Raw genomic sequence first — 21,479 nt, 5'->3', positions numbered from 1 at the left:
CAGAGAGTTGTGTTCAAACTGCACGATTCCCCCTGAACAAAACCCATATGGGACTTCACAGGGACTGCATCTCTCTCTCTCTCTCTCTCTCTCTCTCTCTCTCTCTCTCTCTCTCTCTCTCTCTCTCTCTCTCTCTCTCTCTCTCTCTCTCTCTCTCTCTCTCTCTCTCTCTCTCTCTCTCTCTCTCTCTCTCTCTCTCTCTCTCTCTCTCTCTCTCTCTCTCTCTCTCTCTCTCTCTCTCTCTCTCTCTCTCTCTCTCTCTCTCTCTCTCTCTCTCTCTCTCTCTCTCTCTCTCTCTCTCTCTCTCTCTCTCTCTCTCTCTCTCTCTCTCTCTCTCTCTCTCTCATTAATTAGATGGATTTTCTATTCTCTTCCTGATTTGTTTGAATAGAAAATGTCAGTCACCCTATAACCCTGTGAGAGACTTCTATTTTTATTTGTAGAGACCGGGGAAAATCCCCCAACTGCGGAAAAGAGGAACAAAGGCCGTCCTGGGGTTATGTGTGAATGTAATTATTGTCATTATTGTGTAGGTACAAGACCAGTTTGGTCTTCTTGTATTAATCCATACATGAGCTATAAATCTACCCACAAATCAAATCAAATCAAATGTATTTATAAAGCCCTTCGTACATCAGCTGATATCTCAAAGTGCTGTACAGAAACCCAGCCTAAAACCCCAAACAGCAAGCAATGCAGGTGTAGGATTAATACAGGGTGATATTACTAAACTACATTACACTTGATCCCATTCTTTCCATTTGAGTCATTTAGCAGACGTTCTTACCCTGAGCGACTTACGAGTGCATTCAATTTGATACTACACGGGACAAGTGTAGTATTGTATAGCCCCAGAGTGTACTTAGCTATTAAACACGTAAACGTGGTTAACTAAGTTGCTGTCCCAAATGAAGTACCCATTGACCTTCATATATTGTGTTGGGGGGGTTACTGTGATGAGGTTGTTGTGACTGAATAAAAGAACTGACTGGTGTCCCAGATAGAATGTGTCACTATAGGTCTGTCGGGATAGGTTGGTGTCGTCTTGTCTCATCTGTTTGGCCTATGTTTATTCTTCTCATGCCATCTCCTGTTGGTGGAGAGAATGACTGGCTCAGTTAGAGGGCTGTTCGCAGCCACCTGTCCTGTCAATAAACTCAAGGTCATATAACCTGATACCACAGAATTTCTGCCATGCCATGGGTTTACTTTGGATGAATAGTTCAGCTGTTTGTCTAAAACATTGCTGCATCTGTCTAGGGTTAGAAATAAACATATACATGTGTATTTGTACACTGAAGCTAAAACTTTTAATTTGGCTCTATATACGCCCACATTTTGGATTTGAGACAACAAAACAAAAAAAATTCATATGAGTCGACAGTACAGAAGTATATGTATATGCCTTATGATTAACGAGTCGTGGTGTGATCATAACAACATACAGGAACTCAAGTCCTTTTGTTCACCTGACCTAAAATTCCTTACAATCAAATGCCGACCGCATTAACTACCAGGAGAATTCTCTTTGATTATAATTTCATCCGTGTATATCCCCCCCAAGCAGACACCTTGACGGCCCTGAAAGAACTTCATTGGACTCTATATAAACTGGAAACCACATGTCCGTAGGCTGCATTTATTGTAGCTGGGGATTTAAACAAGGCTAATCTGAAAACAAGACTCCCTAAATTTGATAAAGCATATCGAATGCGCCACACGGGCTGGAAAAAATTCTGGATCATTATTACTCTAACTTCCCCGACGCATACAAAGCTATCCCTCGCCCTCCTTTCGGCAAATCTGACCACGACTACATTTTGTTGCTCCCAGCCTATAGACAGAAACTAAAACAGGAAACGCCCGTGCTCAGGTCTGTTCAATGCTGATCCGACCAATCTCATTCCACGCTTCAAGATTGGTTCGATCACGTGGAGTGGGATATGTCCCGGTTAGCGTCGAACAACAACATTGATGTATACGCTGATTCAGTGAGCGAGTTTATTAGCAAGTGCATCGGTAATGTTGTACCCACGGCGACTACTGAAACCTTCTTCAATCAGAAACCGTGGATTGATGGCAGCATTCGCGCAAAACTGAAAGCACGGACCACTGCTTTTAATCAGGGCAAGGCGACCGGAAACATGACCGAATACAAACAGTGTAGCTATTCCCTCCACAAGGCAATCAAACAAGCTAAGCTTCAGAATAGAGACAAAGTAGAGTCACAATTCAACGGCTCAGACACGAGAGGTATGTGGCAGGGTCTACTGTCGATCACGGACTACAAAAAGAAAACCAGCCCTGTCGCAGACCCCAATGTCTTGCTCCCAGGCAAACTAAACGACTTCTTTGCTCGCTACAACTGACTAGGTATACCCCTTTCCCTTTACTCAGTACTTTCTTGAAGCATCTTTGGCAGTGATTACAGCCTCGAGTCTTCTTGGGTATGACGCTACAAGCTTGGCACACCAGTACTTGAGGAGTTTCTCCCATTCTTCTCCGCAGATTCTCTCAAGTTCTGTCAGGTTGGACGGGGAGTGTTGCTGCACTGCCAATTTTGCATTGTCTTGGCTGTGTGCTTAGGGTTGTTGTCTGTTGAAAGGTGAACCTTCACCCCAGTCTGAGGTCCTGAGCGCTCTGGAGCAGGTTTTCATCAAGGATCTCTCTGTACTTTGCTCCGTTCATCTTTCCCTCGATCCTGACTAGTCTCCCAGTCCCTGCCGCTGAAAAACATCCCCACAGCATGATGCTGCCACCACCATGCTTCACGGTAGGGATGGTGCCAGGTTTCCTCCAGACGTGACACTTGGCATTCAGGCAAAATAGTTCAAACTTGGTTTCATCAGACCAGAGAATTTTGTTTCTCATGGTCTGAGAGTCTTTAGGTGCCTTTTGGCAAACTCTAAGCAGGCTGAGGAGGCTGAGGAGTGGCTTCCATCTGGCCACTCTACCATAAAGGCCTGATTGGTGCTGTTCTGCCGAGATGGTTGTCCTTCTGGAAGGTTCTCCCATCTCCACAGCTCTGTCAGAGTGACCATCGGGTTCTTGGTCACCTCCCCGACCAAGGCCCTTCTTCCCCGATTGCTCAGTTTGGCAGGGTGGCCAGCTCTAGGAAGAGTCTTGGTGGTTCCAAATTTCTTCCATTTAAGAATGATAGAGGCCACTTCAATGCTGCAGAAATGTTTTGGTACCCTTCCCCAGATCTGTGCCTCGACACAATCCTGTCGCCGAGCTCTACGTACAATTCCTTCACCCTCATAGCTTGGTTTTTGTTCTGACAAATCAAAATCATGTCCAATCAATTGAATTTACCACAGGTGAACTCCAATCAACTTGTAGAAACATCTCATGGATGATCAATGGAAACAGGATGCACCTGAGCTTATTATGAGTCTCATAGCAAAGGGTACTTTTTTAAACTTATGTAAATAAGGTATGTTTTTTCAAACATTTGCATAAATATTTAAAAAAAAACTGTTTTTGCTTTGTCATTATGGGATATTGTGTGTAGATTGGCGAGGATTATTAAAAAAGTCCATTTTAGAAAAAGGCTGTAATGTAACAAAATGTGGAACAAGTCAAGAGGTCTGAATACTTTCCAAATGCACTGTAGAATGGTAGAGGTTCTTGATGATCTTGGTCTTGGTCTCTCTGTGACACCAGGTGCTGTAGATGTCCTGGAGGGCAGCCATTGTTTTAGCTTCACTGTTCAAATAAATACGTAAAAGGGATTGTATCTGCTTTTACAAACCAAAATACTCTACTGTTCATACTGTATATTCTTTGTAGTGGTCTGTTGACCCGTTGGTTAACTTTGTCAGGGCGTTCACAGTTCACCGCCCCCTGGAGTATTGTGGAGTAGTGGAGGAGGTTCCATAAATATGAGTCAATTGTAATGTATTTTTAGTCATGTGTCAGACCCCAGTAAGACTAGCTGTCAATGGGGAATCACATCAAAACACATACTCCCTCTTTATCGCTCTCTGTCTCTCTTTTTCTCTCCCTCTGTCACTTTCTTTCTTACTCTCTGCCCCCCCCCTCGCTCGCTCTCTGAATTCCTAAGGGATTTTTCATAGTTTTTCGGACAGAATGCTTTCCGGCCCTGAGGGATTGGTCAGGGCTCAAGACTCTCACCCTTCTCTCTTCCTGTGGCGTCCGTTCCACTCAGCCCCTCGCCTTAAAATGGAGCTGGTTGCGTCATCAACCTCAGACTCTCAGGAGGTGGAGGGTTCAGTTAAAACCCATCCACACCAGGGAAACCATTCAGTTTCCTTCCTGGATTACAGCTGTGAACAGACCCCAGACCTTCCTCTCTCTCTCTCCATTCCTCTCTTCACGGATCCTCTAACCCTCTCTCTGCATTTCTCCACTCCTCTCTCCACTCGCTGGTCTCCTTGGTGATCCCCGCTCCACTCCTCCTCTCCATTCCTCTCCTCCTCGTCCTCCTGTGTGGTAGGGGCAATGTGCTCTACGGGTTTTGTGCGGTCGCTGGGCTTTGCCCTCCTGCCCCTGGCGGTGTGCTGTATTGTGGCTAACGTTCTGCTGTTCTTCCCCGGAGGAACGACCCAATACTTGCAAGAGGGGAAACTGTCCAGGCTGGTCTGGTTCATGATGGGCATCGGAGGGGGAGGCGCATTGGTGAGTAGTTTTCAACTCTCTAGAGACAGCAGGAGCGGTAGAGATACTCTTAATGATCAGCCAACTGACATTTACTCCTGAGGTGCTGACTTGCTGCACCCTCGACGACTACTGTGATTATTGTTATTTGACCATGCTGGTCATCTATGAACATTTGAACACCTTGGCCATGTTCTGTTATAATCTCCACCCGGCACAGCCTGAAGAGGAATGGCCACCCCTCATAGCCTGGTTCCTCTCTAGGTTTCTTCCTAGGTTTTGGCCTTTCTAGGGAGTTTTTCCTAGCCACCGTGCTTCTACACCTGCATTGCTTGCTGTTTGGGGTTTTAGGCTGTGTTTCTGTACAGCACTTTGAGATATCAGCTGATGTAAGAAGGGCTATATAAATAAATTAGATTTGATTTGAGTAGCTACAGTATATGTCATCTTGTTGTTACTACACCGGCTACAGTTGTAGTACTGTTGAGTTGACGGTTTATGGGTCAGGTTAACAAGCGGTCCAGGGAACAGAAGGTAAAATAAAAGATCAAGATAATTAGGAGAACTTTAGGGAAGTTATAATAGTTTCATATTTTGGTCTTGTATTTCCTTTCAGATAAAAGCACATGCTAATATGAAACAGGTATTAATCTGACAGGTGCTAATCTGACAGGTGCTAATCTGACAGGTGCTAATCTGACACGGGTATTCATCTGACACAGGTGCTAATCTGACAGGTGCTAATCTGACACGGGTATTCATCTGACACAGGTGCTAATCTGACAGGTGCTAATCTGACACGGGTATTCATCTGACACAGGTGCTAATCTGACAGGTGCTAATCTGACACGGGTATTCATCTGACACAGGTGCTAATCTGACACAGGTATTAATCTGACACAGGTGCTAATCTGACACGGGTATTAATCTGACACGGGTATTAATCTGACACAGGTGCTAATCTGATTTTAGTAAATCGATGTGTGTAAGGAATTGATCTTTTGCCTTTTTTTGTAAGAGTGGGGTTGAGGCTACATGGCTGTATCCTGGATGTTTTGACCTTCCCTCAGCTGTTTTCCTAACTGTGTAGATACAATAGGAGACAAAGGAAATGGTTGTCAGCTCTTCCTCCAACAAACCCTAGGAGTTTTATTTTACCAGACACCTACAATAGAGTGGGGAAATAGAACAGGTCCAATAAAAGGTGGCTAATGGAGCATATTTTTGTTGTTGTTGTGATTAGCGACAGTTGTACAGTACAGTTCAGTACAATACAGTACTACAACAACATAGCTCTTGAGGATACTGTCTATAGATGATGAATTGATGCGCTGAAATAATATACCGAGGCAGAACCTGAGATTTTCCCCCATTGTGTGTGTGTCTCTGTAGATGTTCCTGAGATTTTCCCCCGTTGTGTGAGTGTCTCGGTAGATGTTCCTGAGATTTTCCCCCGTTGTGTGTGTGTCTCTGTAGATGTTCCTGAGATTTTCCCCCGTTGTGTGAGTGTCTGTAGATGTTCCTGAGATTTCCCCCGTTGTGTGTGTGTCTGTAGATGTTCCTGAGATTTTCCCCCGTTGTGTGTGTGTCTGTAGATGTTCCTGAGATTTTCCCCCGTTGTGTGTGTCTCTGTAGATGTTCCTGAGATTTTCCCCCGTTGTGTATCTCTGTAGATGTTCCTGAGATTTTCCCCCGTTGTGTGTGTGTCTGTAGATGTTCCTGACATTTTCCCCCGTTGTGTGTGTGTCTCTGTAGATGTTCCTGAGATTTTCCCCCGTTGTGTGAGTGTCTGTAGATGTTCCTGAGATTTTCCCCCGTTGTGTGTGTGTCTCTGTAGATGTTCCTGAGATTTTCCCCCGTTGTGTGTGTGTCTCTGTAGATGTTCCTGAGATTTTCCCCCGTTGTGTGTGTGTCTCTGTAGATGTTCCTGAGATTTTCCCCCGTTGTGTGTGTGTCTCTGTAGATGTTCCTGAGATTTTCCCCCGTTGTGTGAGTGTCTGTAGATGTTCCTGAGATTTCCACCGTTGTGTGTGTGTCTGTAGATGTTCCTGAGATTTTCCCCCGTTGTGTGTGTCTCTGTAGATGTTCCTGAGATTTTCCCCCGTTGTGTGTCTCTGTAGATGTTCCTGAGATTTTCCCCCTGTTGTGTGTGTGTGTGTGTGTCTGTAGATGTTCCTGAGATTTTCCCCCGTTGTGTGTGTGTCTCTGTAGATGTTCCTGAGATTTTCCCCCGTTGTGTGAGTGTCTGTAGATGTTCCTGAGATTTCCCCCGTTGTGTGTGTGTCTGTAGATGTTCCTGAGATTTTCCCCCGTTGTGTGTGTCTCTGTAGATGTTCCTGAGATTTTCCCCCGTTGTGTGTCTCTGTAGATGTTCCTGAGATTTTCCCCCGTTGTGTGTGTGTCTGTAGATGTTCCTGAGATTTTCCCCCGTTGTGTGTGTCTCTGTAGATGTTCCTGACATTTTCCCCCGTTGTGTGTGTGTCTGTAGATGTTCCTGAGATTTTCCCCTGTTGTGTGTGTGTCTCTGTAGATGTTCCTGAGATTTTCCCCCGTTGTGTGTGTGTCTCTGTAGATGTTCCTGAGATTTTCCCCCATTGTGTGAGTGTCTCTGTAGATGTTCCTGAGATTTTCCCCCGTTGTGTGTGTGTGTGTCTCTGTAGATGTTCCTGAGATTTTCCCCCTGTTGTGTGTGTGTGTGTGTCTCTGTAGATGTTCCTGAGATTTTCCCCCGTTGTGTGTGTGTCTCTGTAGATGTTCCTGAGATTTTCCCCCGTTGTGTGTGTGTGTCTCTGTAGATGTTCCTGAGATTTTCCCCCGTTGTGTGTGTGTCTCTGTAGATGTTCCTGAGATTTTCCCCCATTGTGTGAGTGTCTGTAGATGTTCCTGAGATTTCCCCCGTTGTGTGTGTGTCTGTAGATGTTCCTGAGATTTTCCCCCGTTGTGTGAGTGTCTCTGTAGATGTTCCTGAGATTTCCCCCGTTGTGTGTGTGTCTGTAGATGTTCCTGAGATTTTCCCCCGTTGTGTGTGTCTCTGTAGATGTTCCTGAGATTTTCCCCCGTTGTGTGTCTCTGTAGATGTTCCTGAGATTTTCCCCCGTTGTGTGTGTGTCTGTAGATGTTCCTGACATTTTCCCCCGTTGTGTGTGTGTCTGTAGATGTTCCTGAGATTTTCCCCCGTTGTGTGTGTGTCTCTGTAGATGTTCCTGAGATTTTCCCCCGTTGTGTGTGTGTCTCTGTAGATGTTCCTGAGATTTCCCCCGTTGTGTGTGTGTCTCTGTAGATGTTCCTGAGATTTTCCCCCATTGTGTGAGTGTCTCTGTAGATGTTCCTGAGATTTTCCCCCGTTGTGTGTGTGTCTCTGTAGATGTTCCTGAGATTTTCCCCCATTGTGTGAGTGTCTCTGTAGATGTTCCTGAGATTTTCCCCCGTTGTGTGAGTGTCTGTAGATGTTCCTGAGATTTCCCCCGTTGTGTGTGTGTCTGTAGATGTTCCTGAGATTTTCCCCCGTTGTGTGTGTGTCTCTGTAGATGTTCCTGAGATTTTCCCCCGTTGTGTGTGTGTCTCTGTAGATGTTCCTGAGATTTTCCCCCGTTGTGTGTGTGTCTCTGTAGATGTTCCTGAGATTTTCCCCCGTTGTGTGTGTCTCTGTAGATGTTCCTGAGATTTTCCCCCGTTGTGTGTGTGTCTCTGTAGATGCTCCTGAGATTTTCCCCCGTTGTGTGTGTGTCTCTGTAGATGTTCCTGAGATTTTCCCCCGTTGTGTGTGTCTCTGTAGATGTTCCTGAGATTTTCCCCCGTTGTGTGTGTGTCTCTGTAGATGTTCCTGAGATTTTCCCCCGTTGTGTGTGTCTCTGTAGATGTTCCTGAGATTTTCCCCCGTTGTGTGTGTGTCTCTGTAGATGTTCCTGAGATTTTCCCCCGTTGTGTGTGTGTCTCTGTAGGTGTTCCTGAGATTTTCCCCCCGTTGTGTATGTGTGTGTCTCTGTAGATGTTCCTGAGATTTTCCCCCGTTGTGTGTGTGTCTCTGTAGATGTTCCTGAGATTTTCCCCCGTTGTGTGTGTGTGTCTCTGTAGATGTTCCTGAGATTTTCCCCCGTTGTGTGTGTGTGTCTCTGTAGATGTTCCTGAGATTTTCCCCCGTTGTGTGTGTGTCTGTAGATGTTCCTGCCTGCTGGTGTGTTCATCAGCCTCGGGAAATGTGCAGGCTGCTGTTGGAATGAAAGCCTCGTGGTGAGTACTGATGCTTTGGTTACGTCCCGTCATTAAGGGGCCTTGTGTATTGTGAGGTCATGTGACGTGGTCATGTGACGTGGTCATGTGACGTGCCTGGATTTTAAACTGTATTTCAAGCTTTTTCCATCAAACTGTCCATTTTTATTTTCTTTTATAGCTTTGATCCTATTAATATAAAATCACTGATATTACAAAAAGGTCAATTTTAACACTTGTGCTAAGCTAATGCAAAAACTAGGTAGGCTATGCTTAGCTAATTATACATAGGGCCATTGTAACACTATTAGCGGGTACACTAATGATATGAGGAGGAGACTTCACCATCAGGGAGTACAAAGCATCTGGGCCGGGAAGAGGAGCTGAACCTTATCTGTGTACAAGATGTTTTGTAACAGCCAACATTTCTCCTCACACACCCACACACTCCTCTCATGGGGATTGTTATGCAGCTGTTCTGGGTGTAGCAGGCAGGCCTGACCGCGTGCGTGTGTGAAAGACAGAGAAAGACTATATATATACTACCGTTCAAAAGTTTGGGGTCACTTAGAAATTTCCGTGTTTTCCATGAAAACTTACATGAAATTAATTGCAAAATTAATAGAAAATAGGGCCATTGTGGCCTCCCGGGTGGCACAGTGGTCTAGGGCACTGCATCGCAGTGCTAGCTGTGCCACCAGAGACTCTGGGATCGAGCCCAGGCTCTGTCGCAGCCGGCCGTGACCGGGAGGTCCATGGGGCGACGCACAATTGGCCCAGCGTCCTCCGGGTTAGGGAGGGTTTGGCCGGTAGGGATATCCTTGTCTCATCGCGCACTAGCGACTCCTGTGGCGGGCCGGGCGCAGTGCACGCTGACCAGGTTGCCAGGTGCACAGTGTTTCCTCTGACACATTGGTGCGGCTGGCTTCCGGGTTGGAAGCGCGCTGTGTTAAGAAGCAGTGCGGCTTGGTTGGGATGTGTTTCGGAGGACGCATGACTCTTCGTCTCTCCTGAGCCCGTACCGGAGTTGTAACGATGAGACAAGATAGTAACTACTAACAATTGGATACCACGAAATTGGGGAGAAAAGGGGGTAAAATTCCAATAAATAAATAAAAATGAGGGCCATTGTAACACTATTAGCGGGTACACTAATATGAGGAGGAGACTTCACCATCAGGGAGTACAAAGCATCTGGGCCGGGAAGAGGAGCTGAACCTTATCTGTGTACAAGATGTTTTGTAACAGCCAACATTTCTCCTCACACACCCACACACTCCTCTCATGGGGATTGTTATGCAGCTGTTCTGGGTGTAGCAGGCAGGCCTGACCGCGTGCGTGTGTGTGTGTGTGAGAAAGAGAGATATATATATATACAGTGCCTTGCGAAAGTATTCGGCCCCCTTGAACTTTGCGACCTTTTGCTACATTTCAGGCTTCAAACATAAAGATATAAAACTGTATTTTTTTGTGAAGAATCAACAACAAGTGGGACACAATCATGAAGTGGAACGACATTTATTGGATATTTCAAACTTTTTTAACAAATCAAAAACTGAAAAATTGGGCGTGCAAAATTATTCAGCCCCTTTACTTTCAGTGCAGCAAACTCTCTCCAGAAGTTCAGTGAGGATCTCTGAATGATCCAATGTTGACCTAAATGACTAATGATGATAAATACAATCCACCTGTGTGTAATCAAGTCTCCGTATAAATGCACCTGCACTGTGATAGTCTCAGAGGTCCGTCAAAAGCGCAGAGAGCATCATGAAGAACAAGGAACACACCAGGCAGGTCCGAGATACTGTTGTGAAGAAGTTTAAAGCCGGATTTGGATACAAAAACATTTCCCAAGCTTTAAACATCCCAAGGAGCACTGTGCAAGCGATTAATATTGAAATGGAAGGAGTATCAGACCACTGCAAATCTACCAAGACCTGGCCGTCCCTCTAAACTTTCAGCTCATACAAGGAGAAGACTGATCAGAGATGCAGCCAAGAGGCCCATGATCACTCTGGATGAACTGCAGAGATCTACAGCTGAGGTGGGAGACTCTGTCCATAGGACAACAATCAGTCGTATATTGCACAAATCTGGCCTTTATGGAAGAGTGGCAAGAAGAAAGCCATTTCTTAAAGATATCCATAAAAAGTGTTGTTTAAAGTTTGCCACAAGCCACCTGGGAGACACACCAAACATGTGGAAGAAGGTGCTCTGGTCAGATGAAACCAAAATTTAACTTTTTGGCAACAATGCAAAACGTTATGTTTGGTGTAAAAGCAACACAGCTCATCACCCTGAACACACCATCCCCACTGTCAAACATGGTGGTGGCAGCATCATGGTTTGGGCCTGCTTTTCTTCAGCAGGGACAGGGAAGATGGTTCAAATTGATGGGAAGATGGATGGGGCCAAATACAGGACCATTCTGGAAGAAAACCTGATGGAGTCTGCAAAAGACCTGAGACTGGGACGGAGATTTGTCTTCCAACAAGACAATGATCCAAAACATAAAGCAAAATCTACAATGGAATGGTTCAAAAATAAACATATCCAGGTGTTAGAATGGCCAAGTCAAAGTCCAGACCTGAATCCAATCGAGAATCTGTGGAAAGAACTGAAAACTGCTGTTCACAAATGCTCTCCATCCAACCTCACTGAGCTCGAGCTGTTTTACAAGGAGGAATGGGAAAAAATTTCAGTCTCTCGATGTGCAAAACTGATAGAGACATACCCCAAGCGACTTACAGCTGTAATCGCAGCAAAAGGTGGCGCTACAAAGTATTAACTTAAGGGGGCTGAATAATTTTGCACGCCCAATTTTTCAGTTTTTGATTTGTTAAAAATGTTTGAAATATCCAATAAATGTCGTTCCACTTCATGATTGTGTCCCACTTGTTGTTGATTCTTCACAAAAAAATACAGTTTTATATCTTTATGTTTGAAGCCTGAAATGTGGCAAAAGGTCGCAAAGTTCAAGGGGGCCGAATACTTTCGCAAGGCACTGTATATACACTACCGTTCGAAAGTTTGGGGTCACTTAGAAATGTCTGTGTTTTCCATGAAAACATACATGAAATTAATTGCAAAATGAATAGAAAATATAATGAAAACGTTGACAAGGTTATAAATAATGATTTTTAATTGAAATGATAATTGGGTCCTTCAAACTTTGCTCTCGTCAAAGAATCCTCCATTTGTAGCAATTACAGCCTTGCAGACCTTTGGCATTCTATTTGTCAATTTGTTGAGGTAATCTGAAGAGATTTCACCACATACTTCCTGAAGCACCTCCCACAAGTTGGATTGGCTTGATGGGCACTTCCTACATACCATACGGTCAAGCTCCTCCCACAACAGCTCAATAGGGTTGAGATCCAGTGACTGTGCTGGTCACTCCATTATAGACACAATACCAGCTGACTGCTTCTTCCCTAAATAGTTCTTGCATAGTTTGGAGCTGTACTTTGGATCATTGTCATGTTGTAGGAGGAAATTGGCTCTAATTAAGCGCCGTCCAGAGGGTATGGCATGGCGTTGCAAAATGGAGTGATAGCCTTCCTTCTTCAAGGTCCCTTTTACCCTGTACAAACTTGACCACCACCAAAGCACTCCCAGACCATCACATTGCCTCCACCATGCTTGACAGATTTTTCGGCGTCTCACAAATGTTATTTTTTGTGATCCGATCACCTCAAACTTATATTAGTCTGTCCAAATCTCTTTTTTCCAATCTTCCTCTGTCCGGTGTCTGTGTTCTTCTGCCCATCTTAATCTTTTCTTTTTATTGGCCAGTCTGAGATATGGCTTTTTCTTTTCAACTCTGCCTAGACGGCCAGCATCCCGGAGTCGCCTCTTCACTGTTGACGTTGAGACTGGTGTTTTGCAGGTACTATTTAATGAAGCTGTGAGTTGAGGACTTGTGAGGCGTCTGTTTCTCAAACTAGACACTAATGTACTTGTCCTCTTGCTCTTTTGTGCACCGTGGCCTCCCACTCCTCTTTCTATTCTGGTTAGAGCCAGTTTGCGCTGTTCTGTGAAGGGAGTAGTACACAGCGTTGTACGAAATCTTAAGTTTCTTGGCAATCTTGGCCTTCATTACTCAGAATAAGAATAGACCGACGAGTTTCAGAAGAAAGTACTTTGTTTCTGGCCATTTTGAGCCTGTAATTGAACCCACAAATGCTGATGCTCCAGATACTCAACTAGCCTAAAGAGGGACAGTTGTATTGCTTCTTTAATCAGCACAACAGTTTTCAGCTGTGCTAACATAATTGCAAAAGGGTTTTCTAATGATCAATTAACCTTTTAAAATTAACTTTGATTAGCTAACACAACGTGCCATTGGAACACAGGAGTGATGGTTGCTGAAATTGGACCTCTGTACGCCTATGTAGATTATTCCATAACAAATCAGCCGTTTCCAGCTACAATAGTCATTTACAACATTAACCATGTCTACACAGTTTTCTGATCAATTTGATGTTATTTTAATGGACAAAAAAAAAAAATGTTTTTCTTTAAAAAAACAAGGACATTCCCAAGTGACCCCAAACTTTTGAACGGTAGTGTATGTGTGTACAGTATATACTAATGTATTATATATATATATATATATATATATATATATATATGTGTATTATAGATGTGTATTACATATGTTTATTATACGTGTGTATTATATGTGTGTATATATATATATGTGTATTATATAAGTGTGTATATTATGATGTGTATTACATGTGTGTTTTACAAGTATGCGTGTATTATAGATGTATATAATACACATATATAATACATGTGTATTATATACATGTATATTATATGTGTATTATAATGTGTATTATAGATGTGTATTATATATGTGTATTATATATGTGCATTATATATATATATATAAATATGTGTGTGTATATTATAGATGTGTGTGTGTATTATAGATGTGTGTGTGTGTATTATAGATGTGTGTATTATAGATGTGTGTGTGTGTATTAAAGATGTGTGTGTGTGTATTATAGATGTGTGTGTGTATTATAGATGTGTGTGTGTGTATTATAGATGTGTGTGTGTATTATAGATGTGTGTGTGTATTATAGATGTGTGTGTGTGTGTGTGTGTATTATAGATGTGTGTGTGTGTGTGTATTATAGATGTGTGTGTGTGTGTGTGTGTGTGTATTATAGATGTGTGTGTGTGTGTGTATTATAGATGTGTGTGTGTATTATAGATGTGTGTGTGTGTGTGTATTAAAGATGTGTGTGTGTGTGTATTAAAGATGTGTGTGTGTGTGTATTATAGATGTGTGTGTGTGTATTAAAGATGTGTGTGTGTGTGTATTAAAGATGTGTGTGTGTGTGAATTAAAGATGTGTGTGTGTGTGTGTATTATAGATGTGTGTGTGTGTGTGTATTATAGATGTGTGTGTGTGTGTATTATAGATGTGTGTGTGTGTGTATTATAGATGTGTGTGTGTGTGTGTGTGTGTGTGTGTGTGTGTGTGTGTGTGTATTATAGATGTTTGTGTGTGTGTATTATAGATGTGTGTGTGTGTATTATAGATGTGTGTGTGTGTGTATTATAGATGTGTGTGTGTGTATTATAGATGTGTGTGTATTATAGATGTGTGTGTGTATTATAGATGTGTGTATTATAGATGTGTGTGTGTATTATAGATGTGTGTGTGTGTATTATAGATGTGTGTGTGTGTATTATAGATGTGTGTGTGTATTATAGATGTGTGTGTGTATTATAGATGTGTGTGTGTGTATTATAGATGTGTGTGTGTGTATTATAGATGTGTGTGTGTATTATAGATGTGTGTGTGTATTACAGATGTGTGTGTGTGTGTTTATTCCAGATGTGTGGATCAGTCACGGCAGCGTTAGTTGGGTTGGCCGGGTCGGGGTACTGTTTTGTCATCTCTGCCATGGCCATGTTGGAGGGACCTCAGTGTGACACCGGTCTGGGATGGTCCTATCCCTTCGCCAACAAGGGAGGAAGGTTAGGCCTAATATATAATAATATATAACAATATATAATAATGTATAATAATATATAATAATTTATAATAATATATAATAATTCATTCTGGAAATATTCTAGATATTAAAGCTTCGTTTAGTTTCTGAATTAGAAACAAATGTCTGTTTTTCTGTTGTGTTTGGATCGAATCCCCGAGCAAGGTAAGAATCTGTTCTTCTGCCCCTGAGCAAGGTAGTTAACCCACAGTTCCCCGGGCGTGGAAGACGTGGATGTTGATTAAGGCAGCCCCCCCCCCCCCCCCATCTGATTCAGAGGGGTTGGGTTAAATGCGGAAGACGCATTTCAGTTGAATAAATTCAGTTGGAATTTAGGTACTAGGTATCACCTTTCCTCCAATGAGGGTGGGTCCAGGGTGTCTACGAGTAACAATAACTTGACTACAGTGCGTTTAGAAAGTATTCAGACCCCTTGACTTTTTACACATTTTGTTACGTCACAGACATATTATAAAATGGATGAAATTAATAAAAAAAAATCCTCATCAATCTACACACAATAGCCCATAATGACAAAGCGAAAACAGGTTTTTATACATAAATACCTTATTTACAAAAGGTATTTCAGACCCTCGGCTTTGAGACTCGAAATTGAGATCAGGTGCGTCCTGTTTCCATTGATCCTCCTTGAGATGTTTCTACAACTTGAATTGAGTCCACTTGTGGACTCGGTACTGGTACTTGTGTATACAGTGCATTCGGAAATTGCTCACTTGGCATTTAGGCCAAAGAGTTCAATTTGGTTTCATCAGACCAGAAAATCTTATTTCTCATGGCCTGAGATTCTTTAGGTACCTTTTTGGCAAACTCCAAGTGGGCTGTCGTGTGCTTTTTACTGAGGAGTAGCTTGCGTCAGGCCACTCTACCATAAAGGCCTGATTGGTGGAATGCTGCAGGGATGGTTGTTCTTCTGGAAGGTTCTTCCATCTCCACAGAAGAACTCTGGAGCTCTGTCAGAGTGACCAAGGCCCTTCTCCCCCGATTGCTCAGTTTGGCCGGGCAGCCAACTCTAGGAAGAGTCTTGGTGGTTCCAAACTTCTTCCACTTAAGAATGATGGAGGCCACTGTGTTCTTGGGGACCTTCAATCCTGCAGACATTGGAACCCGTCCCCATATCTGTGCCTCGACACGATCTTGTCTTGGAGCTCTACAGACAATTCCTTCGACCTCATGGCTTGGTTTTTGCTCTCACATGCACTGTCAACTGTTGGACCTTATATAGACTGGTTTCAGAAACATCTCAAGGATGATCAATGGAAACAGAATGCACCCGACCTCAATTTTGAGTCTCGTAGCAAATGGCCTACTTATGTAAATTGAGTATTTCTGTTTTTATTTTTTAAACGTATACATTTGCAAAAATGCCTAAAAACCTGTTTTTGCTTTGTCTTCATGTGGTATTTTGTGTAGATCGATGAGGAACAAAAAGTCAATGGGTCTGAATACTTTCCGAATGCCCTGTGTAGTGTATTTTACGATCTGTATGGCACAGCTGTCAATTTTTTTTATCCTTAAATGAAACTGGTATACTTTTTTTATTTATCACAATTTTCTTTAACCAATTTTGGTCTTTAATTCAGGGTCAACAGACAAGTTCCTAATTTTCTCCCCATACCACTTGTCTCTTCCATTTTTGCGGTAATGCTGCAATTAGTTGGTTGTAATTTCGGATAGAGCAGATATTTCCATATACAGGTGTCCTGGCTAAATTCCCAATCTGGCCCTCAAACCATCACGGTCACCTAATAACCCCCAGTTTACAATTGGCTCATTCATCCCCCTCCTCTCCCCTGTAACTATTCCCCAGGTCGTTGCTGCAAATGAGAATGTGTTCTCAGTCAATTTACCTGCTAAAATAAATACATGATCAACAAATACAGTGGGGAGAACAAGTATTTGATACACTGCCGATTTTGCAGGTTTTCCTACTTACAAAGCATGTAGAGGTCTGTCATTTTTTTTAGGTACACTTCAACTGTGAGAGACAGAATCTAAAACCAAAATCCAGAAAATCACATTGTATGCTGTTGACTTGTCAGCTCAGGGATTCGATCCAGCAACCTTTTGGTTACTGGTCCAACGCTCTAACCACTATGCTACCTGCCACCCCTCAATCAATTAGTATATTAGTCAATCAATTAGTATATTAATCAATCAATTAGTATATTAATCAATCAATTAGTATATTCGAGTTTAACCGTAATATTTGTTTGGTCTTTTCTGGTGGATTAAAATGCAATTGCAACCAACTTTCTATGGCTTGTTTTAAAAATAGTGACATTTTGGAGATTATTTAATTTTCAAATAACTGAAAGTGAGAGGTTGTAATCTGAATAAAGGGGAAAAGGCCATTCTTACTAATCTGTTAGAGAACGAGTTCAGATTTAAGCGTATATTTTGTATGACTGAAGCCTTTAGTGAGCGGTCTAATGATATTAATATTAAATCATTTCTGCCCTTCAAATGTATATTCATTATATAAATAGGCATGTTTCATTTTGTCTGGCTTGCCATTCCCCCAAAAAATGGAATAAAAACATCACTTTAGTAAATACTATCCACACAAAAAAAGCACTCTAGTAAATACTACAGTATTATCCACAAAAAAAAGCGGTACTTAATTTACATGTACCCTGTCCATTCACCTCCCACATATCGTAATTTGTGGCAACCATAAGTGAAAAACCTACATGCCAAGTATAGACCATATATCGTGTTCCCTGCAGGATGTAGAAAAGAACAGGATCTCTGAACTACCTGTTCAGATCCCAGTCCTAACTCCCTGCAGGTGGTAGAAAATGTGTTATTTTAGTATTTCTCCAGTAGGTCTCCTGAAGGACAAAGACTTCTATTTCAAATATAATAAAACACAAACACTTTAGTAAATACTACAGTAATGTCTGTAAAAACACTACAGCAAATACACCATTATACTACAATCCACAAAAAAACAAACATTAATTACTATAGTTTATACTACAGTTCTCTTTTACTACAGTATTTATATTATAGTTAACTTGAAATACTACAATATACTACTAGTAACTACTACAGTATCCACTGTAGTGTCTCTACAGAATTTAGTCCACAAAAACACAACAGGAAATACTACAGTAAAGTCTGCAACAACACTACAGAAAATAGTATAGTATTTCTACCATATTATACTATAGTATTTTTCATGTGGGTATTGTCTTTTCTTTTTTGCAAAAAAAAAAAGTAGTGTGTAGTGCCAATAGTTAGCTACAATGCTACAATGGCAGGAAAGTATTTCACTACCGAAAACACTACGTAGGTTTAAATGTAGTTTAAGTAGCAGCAAAGCTACTGCAAAATGGTGTTAAATGTTTAACTACGCGTAGTTTAGTACTCCAACACTGGTATGAAAATAACAGCCTGTTCTTAACACCTCGCAACGTCTAAACTTAATATCAACAATACTACCCAATAGTATAGAATATATACACAACACTACAATACTACCCAATATGTATAGAATATATACACAACACTACAGAATATATACACAACACTACAATACTACCCAATACTACCCAATATGTATAGAATATATACACAACACTACAATACTACCCAATACTACCCAATATGTATAGAATATATACACAACACTACAATACTACCCAATACTACCCAATATGTATAGAATATATACACACCACTACAATACTACCCAATAGTATAGAATATATACACACCACTACAATACTACCCAATAGTATAGAATATATACACACCACTACAGAATATATACACAACACTACAATACTACCCAATACTACCCAATATGTATAGAATATATACACAACACTACAATACTACCCAATACTACCCAATACTACCCAATAGTATAGAATATATACACACCACTACAATACTACCCAATATGTATAGAATATATACACAACACTACAGAATATATACACAACACTACAATACTACCCAATATGTATAGAATATATACACAACACTACAGAATATATACACAACACTACAATACTACCCAATATGTATAGAATATATACACAACACTACAATACTACCCAATACTACCCAATATGTATAGAATATATACACAACACTACAGAATATATACACAACATTACAACTTTCCCCCTGTGTTTGTCTACAGGTACCTGTTTGAGCAGGAGACGTGGTCTAACTGTTCATATCCTGTCAGCATTGTGGAGTGGAACGTGACTCTGCTGTCCATCCTGCTGGGTCTCAGTGGGTTGGAGTTTATCATCTGTTTCCTACAGGTCATCAACGGGCTGGTGACAGCCGTCTGCAGACCCTGCTGCTACAAACAGGACTATACCCTCAACGCCTGAACACACACACACACACCACACACACAAAAATACGACACACACACACACACAAATGTGACACACACACAAATGTGACACACACACACACAAATGTGACACACACACACAAATGTGACACACACACACACACACACACACACAAATGTGACACACACACACACACACACACACACGTGTACATGATACATACACACGCATGCATATAACAACATAAGATCCAGTGGCATACCCATGAAATGACACATAAAACAGGAGAGTGTACATTACCAGCCGGGGGAACATTGCTTTCCTAGACACTCGTTATTATCTCCTTATTGGTTTATAAATCAGGAAGTGTGATTCAGGAAGTGTGATTTTTTCCAAGCGAATGCTGCCTCATCTCTGTATGAGGGAGAGATACCTGTTTGAATGTTCAGTTAATTTATGGTATTCATTACAAAACACTGTATAATAAAAACACCGGATGAAAGTTTGTAGACCGCAACAATAGCCTTTTTTCATGTCTGTATTTTTTTTATATCATGTTTAACACACTGGGCACAGATGTCAGTTCAACGTCTAGTTTTGATTTACGTTTGGTTGAGTTGTCAACTAATGGTGAATTTTACATGAAATCAACAAAAAGTCTTAATGGGTCATAATTAATAAACACTATTTTTTTTAAACTGCAAAAAAAAATAAAAAATTGGGTGTTTCTCTGTCAAACAGTTTTGTTATATTTTAGTCTTCTGTGATATATCTAAAGTGTAGTATTGGGATGCAAACTCAAAATGTAATACATTTAAACTCTATATCTGACATGGTACATGTGTCGTCTTAAACCCATAACCATGCGTTTGAGGTGTATACTTTTGTTTCAAAGTAGATTTGTTTAAGACTACCAAGAAACGCCAACCTTGTGACCTTGATTTAGCCCACTGCAGTAAAATGTTTTAAGTTTGGTGGATAAAAATATTTTTGCGAATCCAAATCAGTTTTTCACGTAGATTTTTTGTTGTTGAAATGATGTCAATGGAGAGTTTTGTCTTTTGTATTAATGTTTTCATTTTAAGTGTATTGTAAATGATTGTCTCACAGATTCTAGATGTTAAGATAAATCAATTTGATATATTTAGTGCATTTGTAATATTTTTATAACGTTTGTGCTGCCTCAAATAAAAGTATTTTCCATTTCAATTGTTCTGATTATTCCTATTTTGTTTTATAGTAAACATGCTATATTTGTCAAAGTTGTATACTTTGATACCTATTTACCAATGGACAGCTATTAAAGTCATAGGCGTAATCTCAAATCAACCCCTAAATCCTTCACTCAACTTCTAATCAATATGTTGAAACTTCCACCTAGCCTATCAGAAGGAAAGGTGGAGCTGTTACAATATGCTATCCTCTCATATCTCCACAAGTGCATAGGGCATAGGGTTTAGGGGTCGATTTGGTATAGGACCATACTGTCACATCATTCCATAGACTTCCATAGTTCTGATGTTATACTCCCACTATCTGGCTCAAATGTAGAACTACAATATTTTAACACCACCTTGGAATACGCTGGGCTACAACCATTGGTCAAGAGCAAAAAGTAGATTTGGTTATTGTCATTGACTAGTTAGATTGGGCCGGACCCATTTTAGACTGGGGAAGTGGTTAGTCATTGACTAATATGGATGATTTTTTTTGCATGACCTTAGATTACTGAGAGGGGGCATTGTTGTCCCCTCACGTCACTGGTTGACCCTCAGTAGCCCATGGTGAGGACATGTTGGATTTCCCGTAGGGGAGATGTGGGGTAAGTTGAGCCAAAAGGGTAAGTTGAGCCACCATTGTTCTAGGAAACACAAAATTAATCAGGTGACCAAATATTTAGGAAGAGGTCATCATTTCATGGCGTCTGTGAAGGAAGAAGCCACATTGGAAAAAGTAGCAAGCAAGTTAGGTCCAGAAAACACATTTTCAACAAGTCAAATTAATTGATTGTGTTCGAGGTTTCATGATGCTTGTATCCAAACCAAAGTAGATCAATTTAAGATTGTTCTATACATCAGTTGGGGTCTCTATAACCTTCAATATGAGCTCCTAAACCTAGCATGAAAGTGCTTCCTTGTTCCTGTGTTGGCAAATATAGTCAAATTGTTTGCCTTGGGGTAAGCTGAGCCAATGGCCTTGGGGTAAGCTGAGCCAATGGCCTTGGGGTAAGCTGAGCCAATGGCCTTGGGGTAAGCTGAGCCAATGGCTGAGCCAATGGCAAGTTAAGCAAATT

The 21,479-nt window shown here is 41.5% G+C and overlaps 1 protein-coding gene across 1 annotated transcript; it reads left to right on the top strand.

The window, feature by feature from the left end:
* The first annotated feature begins 1,264 nt into the window (after positions 1 to 1,264).
* On the top strand, positions 1,265 to 20,395 carry tm4sf1 (transmembrane 4 L six family member 1). The gene is made up of 4 exons (XM_036978837.2): positions 1,265 to 4,641; positions 8,779 to 8,850; positions 14,687 to 14,829; positions 19,021 to 20,395. The coding sequence occupies exons 1-4, from the start codon at positions 4,465 to 4,467 to the stop codon at positions 19,217 to 19,219; spliced, it is 591 nt and encodes a 196-aa protein (XP_036834732.1). The 5' UTR covers positions 1,265 to 4,464; the 3' UTR covers positions 19,220 to 20,395.
* The last annotated feature ends 1,084 nt before the right edge of the window (positions 20,396 to 21,479 follow it).

This window comes from Oncorhynchus mykiss, chromosome 5, assembly GCF_057628025.1.
Source record: "Oncorhynchus mykiss isolate SJ-2025 chromosome 5, ASM5762802v1, whole genome shotgun sequence".
In the NCBI taxonomy this organism is placed as follows: domain Eukaryota; kingdom Metazoa; phylum Chordata; class Actinopteri; order Salmoniformes; family Salmonidae; genus Oncorhynchus; species Oncorhynchus mykiss.
The sequence above is the reverse complement of the archived record's forward strand: the minus strand, read 5'-3'. Positions and strand labels throughout refer to the sequence as shown.

What these genes read in the sequence shown, in the direction of transcription:
- tm4sf1 (XM_036978837.2), top strand. Translation starts at nt 4,465, where the DNA reads ATGTGCTCTACGGGTTTTGTGCGGTCGCTGGGCTTTGCCCTCCTGCCC. An exon ending in TCGGAGGGGGAGGCGCATTG is followed by an intron (nt 4,642 to 8,778) that starts GTGAGTAGTTTT and finishes GTGTGTCTGTAG; the next exon opens with ATGTTCCTGCCTGCTGGTGT. An exon ending in TTCGCCAACAAGGGAGGAAG is followed by an intron (nt 14,830 to 19,020) that starts GTTAGGCCTAAT and finishes GTTTGTCTACAG; the next exon opens with GTACCTGTTTGAGCAGGAGA.